At 35.2% G+C, this 12,218-nt stretch overlaps 1 protein-coding gene across 7 annotated transcripts in view; it reads right to left on the bottom strand.

Moving 5' to 3' along the window:
* Nucleotides 1-12,218, bottom strand: part of fryb (furry homolog b (Drosophila)) — a 64,323-nt gene that overhangs the window by 48,538 nt on the left and 3,567 nt on the right. For 2 of the 7 annotated variants that reach the window (XM_051909417.1, XM_051909418.1), the window contains exon 1: nucleotides 6,552-7,009. The exons of 2 other annotated variants lie outside the window; for them this stretch is intronic. In XM_051909417.1, coding sequence (XP_051765377.1) covers nucleotides 6,552-6,744 — 193 coding nt within the window. In that variant the 5' untranslated portion in view covers nucleotides 6,745-7,009. Of the gene's footprint in view, nucleotides 1-6,551; nucleotides 7,282-12,218 lie in introns of those variants that run through there. 3 more of the 7 variants (XM_051909427.1, XM_051909419.1, XM_051909420.1) reach the window with 3 other exon arrangements.

Here is a 12,218-nt window from a genome sequence, read left to right as displayed (position 1 = left end):
CCGGTCATGCGTATGTGGGGTAATGCAGCGCTGTTTTATCTTATTAGATACATTTGTGTGTTGAAACTACTACTCTGTGAATTCGCTCAAGGGGCTACTATGAGACACTTCTGGCACACTGCAGTAAACTAGATCGATATTAGGCAGGGTAAACCATGGTGCTCGCAATCGAGAAAACGTCTCGGGTTACGTCTGTAACCCTGGTTCCCTGAATAGGGAACGAGACGCTGCGTCGATACGCATTGGGATCACCTCTGCGTATCGACGCAGCGTCGATGTTCCCATGAAAGGGAACAAGATTTACACAATAAGACTTACTGTGTTGAGCTATATAACATGATTAGTTTTCTGTCTATAAATGTATTCAAACAGTTGCTCACCTGTTTAATAAAACACATAATATATTTAAGCGTCTTTGGCGTTTCCATGGTTTCTACGGAAATCGAGGGTAACGCGAGTATGATGTCATTGATAGACAAGGTCCGTGTCCTGGTTAAAATTTCTCTGGATTTAAACATTCTTAGAAATATTTGGGATAATGTAAGTACACAAGTCAACAAAATATATAACACTATTCTAGTGGTTTTTGGATATTTTAATCCAAAAATCTTACATATTGTGCCATTAATATTTTTATATTAAAAATTTATATTTATTTATATTTAATAATACAGTTTAATATTTTATTTTAGCATTAGTATATTAATATTAAGTACTTTAATATTATATGCACAATTACATTTTATAGCAGGTGGTGGAGGTGGAGGGCAACAGCCTGTCACTCATGGATCATGTGATCCTGTGTGTTCACTGTGCATGAGAAGATGACAAGCGAGTGTATGGGAATGGGATTACATCGTCACACCATCTGCTGGCTGACAGCAGCACTGCAGCAATACACTGGTAGATCATTCAAGACACAATGAAACTGAAAGTATTGTGTAGATTTCTAAAGCAAAAATGTGGTTGAATACTGCACTGCTGAACATTTAATTTATCTCATGCGGAAGGTGCAACAGTTCACATTATGCCATCATTGTCTTCTCTGTCTGTTAGGCTTTTTTAAATTCCCATGATAGTGATGTCACCACTGGGCAATGCCCCAGGAGGACAAAAGGCAACTGAAAGCTATGCTTCAAAATAATAAACAAATCAAAACCAGTCCACATTATACACCTCAATCAAATTAAAACACACCTTTTGCTTTTCACATTTAAAAAAAGAAAAGAAAAGAGAGACAAAGAAGAGAGGGAGGAGACTAGAGCTGTATGTGAACCTGTAGGGCTGGTCTGATCATTTTGTACCATGTAAATGTATGGCCAGAGATTCCTAAACTATGGCCTCATGTACAAATCTACAAGTGTACAGCTGTACTTACAAGACTGTAGAGAAAACAATTTGTATAAGTGAAAGTATTAATTTCTTTAAAAAAAAAAAAAATTTGGATGGTAGTGTATGATTAGTAGAACTCAACGAAAGCATCTTATTTACAAAACACTCTGAAAATGGAACAAGCAAAGCACTATGTTGCGTTAATGGTTGATACACATCAGTAAAGGAATGTGATGCTAATATCTCAGATGTTCACTCACGGCAGACAGAACATAAGAGCTGTGGAAGAATGAGAGTAAATAGTTTCCATGTGAAAGCAGTTGCATTTAATTTTTGTTAACAGCGGTTGGGGAGTTACCAAACATGTTCTCCTCAATGCTCTTTATCTTTCCAGAAATTCTTGTTGTTTTTCTTTTTTGTTGTCTTTTGCTGTAATAGTAACTGTAATATTAATGCTTACCTTAGCAAACATACAGCATGTTTACACCAAATGAACAATTTTGCCTCTGGAAGGAGTGGTGTGTTATATATGACAATTTGATTGACAGAGCATGTAATTACTGCAGTATATCATAGCTCTCAGCAAAAGATTTGGAGGAAGATCTTTACATTCGGTCACATCTGAATAAATGTGAAACAGAGGGGAACTGATCTGTATTCTGCGAGATGTGTTACAAAATTATGTAATATGCATTATATTATGAAATTACACAACTCAAGATATGAATGAGGGAGATTAAATATGCATATTGTGTAAATTGCTTTAAACTGCTTATAAAATTGATATTTTATTTTAATGTTATTAATTGCATATGACAGCTGCAGCTTGCTTAATATACAGAGAGCCATAAAAATGTCCTATTTCTGACAAAGTTCCGCCGGTAAACATTGCCAGTATTTATAAACAGTACAGTGGTAAAATAAATCAGTGCAAAATGAATTGTGTTTGCGCTGAAAAAGTTTGGAAATGTGCTGTTTGCGGTGGCTTGAATTGAGGAGTGTCTGGGTCTCTTGAGGGTTTTACTGCTACTGTGGAGTCTTCCCAGCTGACACTGAGCTCTCCCAGCTGCCCCGGGCACATCTCCACAACAGCTGGGGTCACACCCACCACTTCCACCACACAGAAACGCTCTCACGGTTTCATCTGGTGAACTGCTTCAAAGAAATCACTTAAAAGAACAGCTTACTGTCCAACTGAAAAAATAAATTATCACAAAATAAAAATTTTAAGGTGTTTTTCGGTTACATTTTTTTCTGGAATACACTTTAACGGTTTGATTAAAGGGTTAGTTCAATTAAAAAACAAAAAAAACAAACAAAGTAAAAGTAAAAAAAAAAAAAAAAAAAAAAAAAAAAAAAGTCATAAATCACTCACCTTCATGTTGATCCAAATATTCAAGTTTCATTCATCATTGAAACACAAATGAAGATATTTTTAATGAAATCTGAGATATTTTTGTCCCTGTATTGTCAGTCCATGCAACTACCACTTTGTCGCTTCAAAAAGTTTATAAAGAGAGTGGTTTAGTCCAAATTTTCTGAAGAGACACAATCACTTTATATGATGAATGAATTGAATTTAGGCTTTTATTCACATATAATTATTGATAAGCAAACAACTCAAGCTCAACTGTACTTGCTTGATGCATAAAAACAAACCTCATTGGTTCTTGCGGAAGATCAAACGTGCTGCATAACACATGAGAACGAACCTCATTGGTTCTTGCATGTCAAGCAAGAATGCTTGAGCTTCCATTTACCATGTCTGATGTGTGTATTGATGAATGTTTATGTGTTAATAAAAGCCTAAATTCAATCTGTTTATCATATAAAGCAATCATGTCTAATTAGGACTTAGTACTAAACTGCTCAATTCATATAGATTAGTTTTATGATCTCGTTATGAAATTTTTGAGGCATCAAAGTGGTAGTTGCGTGGACTGTCAATGAATAAACGGAAATCTCTCAGATTTCATTAAAAAAGATCTACATTTGTGTTGTCGAAGATGAACAAAAGACTTATGGGTTGGGTTAACATAAGGGTGAGTAAATTATGACAGAATTTTCATTTTTGGGTGAACTAACCATTTAAATTGTAATAATCAAAAATGATCAATCAATTCAATTCATAAAACTTTAACAATTCAATAATTTATTACAATTTTAACAATAATAGTTCCCAATAAAATATTTTTCGTTTTTATTTTTTAATAGTGTTAATGTAATTAATCTTTTAAAATGTAATCAAATGAAATTTGAACAATTCCTTTCATTTTTTGGCAGAGGTTTACTGTTTAAATTACAACATGGATGAAAAATTGCAGAACATGCAGAATTCATATTTAAATTGCATTCTCTTTGCAGTTTAATATTCACAGACACTAGTTCATATCACAATTTGATTTCTTGTTCAGCCCTACTTTTGATTTATTCATCCAAATTTTGCTCAAATTAGTGATATTTTTTTAATGTTATACTGTCAAATCCATTTTTATGACTAGATTCCGTGATTCCGTCCACGATTTCCACATTGCGGATATCACAGGGCCCTAACTGAACCCCCTTGACTTTCATTGTATGGACAAAATATTCTTTTGAATTGATATTTAAACATGATAAAATGGTAAAATGTGTATGGTGTATGTTTGTTTTACTGTGTTGCTTGTTTTGCCATTCCTAGCAAACTGTTCATGATTTTATTCTCTGCTACGAGAGCTTCAGCATTCATGCTCGGATAATCTTTACAAGAATCCCCCAGAATTCCAAGCATTTGGAGCGTCAGGCAGCTTCTGCCAGCTGTTAGACTCTGGCACAGGGATCACTGACTCATAACTACCCAGTGACAGGGATCCTGTTAACATAATACTAGTTCCGTGTCAGTGCTGGCGGGCACACTGGCTTCTAAAACCCATGATCTAATTGGGCTGTTTCCAATAAAAGTCAGTGACGGGTCAAGATGCTAAAATTAAATAAGGAAAACCAAGAGAGACTCCTTCAAATGTTACTTGCAGACATTCTTCAAAACAAATCTTTGATCAACATGAGGGTGAGTAAATGATTTTTACACTAATTGCGATAGGATTCAGAATTCAGGATATTCTAGAAATCTAACTAAAACTCCCTCTTTGTGCTCAGCTGGCTTCTCCTCTGACAAAAGGTCTCTTCAGCCAACCATCAGTGAGGGTTCACAGTCTTTCAGGCATCCAACACACCTGTTCAGTACAGCTCTGAAAAACCAATCATGGGAGACACATGTGCCCACTCAGCAGAAACCCCTTATATATACTCCCTTTTTTAGCTTTGGAGAGGAAAGGACTAGAGAATTTAGCACCAGATAAAACACAAGACATCATTACCACACTTCACACCACAGATCAAACCTTTGAAACAACTACATTGTTTATTATTCCCATGTCTTCAAAACCTATCCACTTTCCCTCTAAAGTCTCCCTGCCCAAAGTCTCTTTCTTCTCTCAATCTGTTTCTTTGTTTTAAATCTTTTCTTGTTTCCTTTGTTTTGTTTCAAATAAATGCTGTTTGTTTATTTTTTTTTTTAACTTTCTGTTCATCCAATAATTCTGAAAAAATTACAATGGTTTCTACAAACATATTAAGCATTTATAAAATCAATGAATAAAATCAGCATGTAAGAATGATTTCTGAAGAATAATCAAAAGATAATAAAATGGAAAAGTTACACAGTAACTATAAAAAAATATGTTGCTATGACTTATTCATCATATTTTTTTTACTGTGTATTTCACATAGTGATACAATTTCACAATATTACTGTTTTCAATACTGTTTGTATTTCTGATTAAATAAATGCAGCCTTGGAGAGCATGAAAGTGTTCTTTCAAAAACACCAAACTTTCTAACGATAGTGTGTCACTAATTTTGGTCTACAACCAATGTTTTGGATAATGTTGAAAAGAAAATGAAAAAAATCTAACCGGTGTAAATAAAAATTCGCATTTAACATTTCCCCAGCAGTGTGAACAAAGTCACTTTAACTAAGACAAACACATTTGTTTCTTTTCTTTTGTTTTCTTTGCCTTTTCCTCTATATGTTGTCTCTGCATACGGACCATCCCAGCTGTGGTTCCGGAAGATTTGAGATGCTGGTTTAACTAAGGTCTAATTAAAACCCAAAATGATCTCTTTCCTGATGTTGATGCTATCTCTCATCATTCACATCCACCCTTCCCCCTATTCCATCATCGCTCACGTAGGCACAGTTGACTTCGCCAGATTCAGGTCTGAAGTCCCTTAAGATCATTAACTCTTTCCCCGCCAGCATTGTTTAAGAAAAGTTGCCAGCCACCGCCAGCATTTTGATCATTTTCACAAAACTTCCGTGGCCCCCGGTATATTTTGTTGTATGAATATGGGTAAGTTTTATTAAAAAAAAGCAACATTTTGAACAAAAAACAGAAAAAATCACGTTTTTTTTCCACCCAAAGACTACAACGTGCATAATCAATTCTTTTATAGCTTATTTCTGCTTCTTTTTTTCAAGTGTTTTGATCCGGAGATTCTGTCCCCTTTCAGACGTTGCGTGATGGTGCCCCCTATAGTATAACAGTGAAAATACGAAAAGCCGGAAAATTCCGTCAATAGTGGGAAGCATTGTCTCGTAAATTACAAAAAATTCTGTCAATGGAGGGGAAGCATTGTCTCATAAATGACGAAAAATTCTGTCAGTGGCAGGAAAAAAGTTACCTGTGTGGCCATGGGAACCTCTTTTTTTTGTCTCTAACTACAAATCAAACTCCACAATGAACATTTCAGGGTGGAGGTAACAATTTATGTCTTCTCAAAACCTGACTCTAATAACGTGAAAAGAAAATTACGATACCACCACAACCAGCCACAAGTTTCAACGAAATTCCCGCCCCCTCAGTGATCTCTAGCTGAAGGCTACTAGAAAGTCTTAAAACAGTCTCTGCATGACATCATAGTGTTGTGTCACAAAGTTTCACGCGATGAGCTGTACCACTGAGACAAATTGCAGGCTATCAACTGACTAAGAAAAAATACCAGAAACACAAGTTTGATGTCCTGTGTGTGAGGTAAAGATGGGAGTCTATGCCTTGGCTGGACATAAAAGTCAAATCTAATTAAATCGCACACCATGAAGGATGACTCGCGTGTCATAACACATCAAGACATTAAAGACAGCGGTGTGCCTGACTACCAAAGCAAAACCTGAGCGGTACCTTCTTTGATGATGGTGGGTCTTTTTCTCGGCTGGATCTTCCTGAACTTCCCTTTAAAGTCTGCTGGAGCGAACATATGCATGGAGAGACTAGCCATCTGGACCAAAACAATACCATCCTGGCTCTGAGTTTCACAAGGGTTCGGTTTACCATCCACCACAACTCCGGTACTGTTGACATCCTCCACGGACATATCCGACACAGATGACAAAAAGAGGTACCGCTTTCACCTGCTACGGATCAGCATGGATACGGATCTCCAGAGAAGCTTTTGTGTTTTTTTGTCCCTCTTTCCTCTGTACTAGGTACATGAGCTTTTAAGTGTGAATTAAATCAGAGAGGGAAAATGCTCTCTGTCTGCTCTCACAGGTCCAGGCTGTTTAGCCAGTTACAGTAACACGCCTGAATGGGGCAGGTGTTGGATTACTCAAGACGGACACGCCTCTTTTGTGAGAGAGAGGGTGGAGAATTTGAAAGTAAAGGAGGAGAGACGGGGAAAGTGAAGAGTGTGACCGTGTACAGTGTTTATTTTAATGGGAATCAGATTGAGTGTTTTAAAAACACTGCCATTTGGGGAATAGAAAGCAACCTATCAAAATGACCTGCCTCTGGTTTGTATTAACTTGTTTTATGTTTTGAGTCTGAGATGTTTTCGAAACGGTTGTCAAGGCATCATGTCCCCCAAGTTTGATTCCCAAGTGTTATGTGCCTGACAAAATAAACACATCATTTATAGGTTGTTTTTTAATAATGTCAGAAGGAATGGACAAATGTGGAGTCTTTGGGTGAGGGTGTTTATTTGGACCACCTTTTAATGACATTAAGCTAACAAATAGCCACACTGTTTACTGACCTGCAGGCGTTGCTGGTTTTATAGAGTAACCTTTTTGAAGGCCAACATGGAACAACTACCTTATTCTCTGAGTCTCTCCCTCCAAGTGGCCCTGGCTGAAAGTGCTGATGAAAAAGAGGGAAAAAGAAACAGAGAGACTGACCACTCCTTCTGAGAACACAAAACAGCCCTTTTCTTCAATAAACAACATTTTGATGCAAATCCAAAAAGGGTCAGCGTCTCTTCCCAAGGGCCGTCTCAGTCATCTCAGAGCTGCAGAACTGAAGGCTACTCTGTCTTTATGCAGGCAAAAAAATATAGTCAAACACAGACTGGCTGTATGAACAGCCTGCTAATAATTTCCAAGTCAAAACCTGAATACAAACTCAGACTTCCAGACATATAGTATATCTAGAGCAGAGCTGCATGATTAATCGTTAAAAGTTTGCAATCTCGATTCAAACACCCACACAATTTAATTCCTAAATGACAATGATTCTCCCGTGTCTATTAAACAACAAATTGACAAAATCACACTGTAATGTTCAAATCTACCTTTGCGCTGCCACTGACCAAGAGAATGCAGTTATCATGTGTAGGTATGAAACAGCTTCATAAACAGTCTTTTCAACCACACAGTATCGTTATTTCTGTCTTATAAATATTCATATTAACACAGAAGAACCGGGATAAAAGTTTATAGTTTGGATATAAACACTGATGTCTACGGTAGCGATCAAAATAGAGCAAATCACTTACTTTTGAAAGTAACTTGGCGCTTCAAATAAAGATTATATCGAATACATCTTTATGCCACTAGATGGCGACAAGTGACTGATAAAAAATTTATTTGTCATTGAATCATTCAAGAAATTTGTTCAAAAGGCTGATTCATCCAGTAATGAAACAAGTGAAATATTTATGAGTGAATCATTGAATCTTTCATTCAAACTGATTATTTTTAAATAATTCAGATTAATTAAACATTTTAAACAGACTGCAACAATTAACATTTTGTCAGAACCTCTAGTAAATTACACTATTTTCTTTAGTTGTTCTGCACCGTGTCTACAACATAAACAGCGTAGGAGAATGACAGGGAAGAAAAAAAGATATTGAAAAGATATTGTTAAAGAAAAGATATTGTTGAATAAAGTTGTTATTTTTGTTTTGTTTTTGCACACAAAAAGTATTCTCATCACTTCATAACATTAAGGTTGAACCGCTGTAGTCACATGGACTATTTTAACGATGTCTTCACTACTTTTCTGGTCCTTAAATGTGGTAATTATTTTTCTTTCTCTTGGGGATCAGAAACCTCTTGCATTTCATCAAAAATATCTTAATTTGTGTTCCAAAGATGAATGAAGATCTTACGGGTGTATTATGGAGTTTTTCATGTTCAAACAATCACATTATTTCAGAAAATTAAAAAATATAGTTTTCAACTTACAAATTGGTAAAGGGTTCCAACAAAATCTGCATTTTTTAAAAGATAAATGACACAAAAACAATCTGAATGTACACTGACATGTGACCTGGACACACCCAAATATTAATTTTTACAGTTAAACTATTGACAATGCACCCCACTTACGAACAACCCACAAATAAACTCTAAAAACACACATATGAAACCATGAAAAAGCATGAAAACTCATCATCCCATCCTTCAAAAATGTGTCATCTTTATGTAACACAGATAAAAATACAAAAGCACTGCAAATATCACTGGCCTACCCGAAAATAGCACACCTAATTGGTGCAGCCTAATTACTGGAGATAACCTAGAACTCCAGACTCCACACACACACAATCGTGATCACCACATCAAGGCAGGGTTTGTGTTCATGTACTCGCAGTGATCTTCAGATATCACATTCCTCAGATGGCAGTTAGGACTGGTCTGCCAGGAGAGTGACGCCACATGGACATGCTGTCCGGCAAGAAAGGCATTCTGAGACACTGTCATGTGACTTCTTGGAGTTAATTGTCAATATTTACAAATTTTGACAAGTTGGTTTAGTCTTGTTTTCTCTTTGTTTGGGTGATCTTTTGTAGACAGCAACTGATTTTGAGCCGTCCACCGGCTCTTCATCTCAAGCGCACTTTGAAATGCTCTTCTATTGATTTGATCTCTCTCAACAATTTATGCATTAGCAGTGTCATGTTTCAAAAGCTCTTCAGTTAAAGTGCCCTATAAAGGAAAGTGGAACTGTGATTTAGGAACTGTGAAAATGGTATGAAATCTTGGTTGAAGATCTAAAGAGAGTCAAAAACACAAAACAGAGATTTTTGTTTTTAGAAAAGAGAAAAGAGGAAAGGATGTAGCAATTTTTGCTTGACATAAAGGGGCAACAACTCAAAAAAGCTAGAGTTCTCATTAAAAACATTTCTATAAAGAATTGGGTGGGAAATGAAGTGTGAGGCTGCCCTCTAGAGTTTAGTAGAGGTACAGTTCATGAGTTTATCTCAAACTAATTTTTATGAGAAAATATGGTATCAAAATAACTTCAACCAAGGATAATGTTAAGAAGCTAAATTTCAGCAAAAAATATTGTCCCTCTTACATTATAATTTGACATAACACATGTTAATGTAATTAATAAACTGTATTCAACCATTCAAAAGTTTGGGGTCAGTACGATTTTTTTTTTTTATGTTTTGAAAGAAGCCTCTTATGCTCTCACCAAGATTGAATTTATCTGATCAAAAATACAGTAAAAACAGTAAAATTGTAAAATATTATTACAACTTAAAAAAAAATAAAAAACTATCTATTTGAATATATTTTAAAATGAAATTTATTCCTGTCATGGCAAAGCTGAATTTTCAGCAGCTATTCCTTTTGTTTTCATTGCCACATGATCTTCAGAATTTAATCATTCTAATATGCTAATTTGGTGTTTAAGAAACATTTCTTATTATTATCAATGTTGAAAACAGTTGTGCTGCTTCATACTTTTGTGGAAACTGATACATAAAATTTTTTTAGGATTCTTTGATGAATATAGCTGTTCAAAAAAAAAAGCATTTATTTGAAATATAAATCTTTTGAAGCATTATAAATATCCTTACTGACACGTTCGATCAATTTAATGCATTCTTGCTGATTAAGCATTCATTTATTTAAAAAATGATTGTGTACACCAAAAATTATTATTTTTATAGCATAAAGTATGTAAAAGCATTCAAATTGTATATGCATGTTATTTTAGGCCAAACTTAAAATGCAACACTCAACAGTGTCACTTATCCATGAGTCTATCCACCAAGGGATCCCTGTAACATTTCAAAACAGTACAATATGTCTCTAAAAATTATGGTGACACTTTAGAACTTTACACTTGACAGTAAGGTTTCATTTGTTAACATTAATTCATTCATTAGCTAACATAAGCTCATAATGTCTAATGAGCAATATATTTTTTTACAGCATTTATTAATCTTACACATACAAAATACAAAAATACAATTGTACAATTTCCATCCATACATCATTCTCCAAACCTCCTATCCTGTGTACACATTGTTTATGTCAATTCACGTTACATAAATGTAAACAACAGATACAACTTGCAATTTAAAAAAATGTATTAATAAATGAAATTAATATTGAAATCATCTAGAATCACTTGTTTACTTAGAACTATTTTTCGTACAGGTTAACTAATATTAACAAATGAAACGTTATAGTAATGTGTTACTGAAATTGAATATATAAATAAAAAATTGATTTTGTCACAATTCTGTTTTTTGGGAAACAGAAAGTGATCTACACTAGTGTCAGTGAGTAGGTGTACATCACTCTGAGTCTGAGAAACCATCAAAAGAAACAAAGAGATAAATTATTTGAGATAAGTGATGTGAAGATGGATGGATAGAGATGAGAGAACAATTCAGTGTTGCTATGGCTATGTCCTTTTTTTGCAGCTCTTACTCCCCAGTTAATAATTCATGACTTGAGCTTTGAAAAACAGAGTCAGAGTGAGAGGAGAGACATACGTAATATTGAAACAGCAGGTGAAACTCTTGACTAAAAATTGGTCACTATAGCACAGCACAGTGGCTTGTTTCAAATGCATTTCACTTGTGTTTCTAAAACTACCTGTCAGAAGCTGTTATATAAAATCCTGTAAGCACCCACTAACCTACACACAATAACCAAGACCATCTCTCTAAGATTACATAATGTCTGTGTGGGCTGTGCATCGCACATTCAGTCAAGTCTCTTGTGCGCTCGTACAATATACCACTAATATGAACAGAATGAACAACAATTGGATTTGCATTTCCTGAAGAAAATACAGGCAAAGCAGCAATCACAATTATTTATGCAAACAAGATGATGTCATCAATGTTGTTTAGATTTTGAATGACAACATTCTAACAATTCATTAAAAGGACAGTTCACTCTAAAATGAAAATTAAGTCATTATTTACTCAACCTGGTGTTGTTCTAATGCCATATGCTCTTCTTTCTTTGAAAAAAAATGTCCCGCTCGCGTTCATCCATCTAATGGCAGTTAATTGCGACCAGCATCAAGCTTTTTAAAAAAAGATACAAAAGTATCACAGAACGATCCCATGCGACACGTGCCATATATTCCAAGTGCTCTGGTGGTATATGATAGGGTTTGTTGTAAACCAAAATTTTGTTTATAATTTAACAAAATCCTGACCTTGGCCGTCTGTCTTCTCACGTTTGTGAGACTCTAGTGCCACAGTTCACTCCGTCTCACCCAGAAAAAGCACACAAGTTGTGAGAAATCAAGATTAACAAAAATGGGAAATGAAATACAATCCATGTACCTTCTTCTCTGAGGTGAATATAT

The sequence above is a fragment of the Ctenopharyngodon idella genome, chromosome 10 (assembly GCF_019924925.1).
Source record: "Ctenopharyngodon idella isolate HZGC_01 chromosome 10, HZGC01, whole genome shotgun sequence".
Lineage (NCBI taxonomy): Eukaryota > Metazoa > Chordata > Actinopteri > Cypriniformes > Xenocyprididae > Ctenopharyngodon > Ctenopharyngodon idella.
The sequence above is the reverse complement of the archived record's forward strand: the minus strand, read 5'-3'. Positions and strand labels throughout refer to the sequence as shown.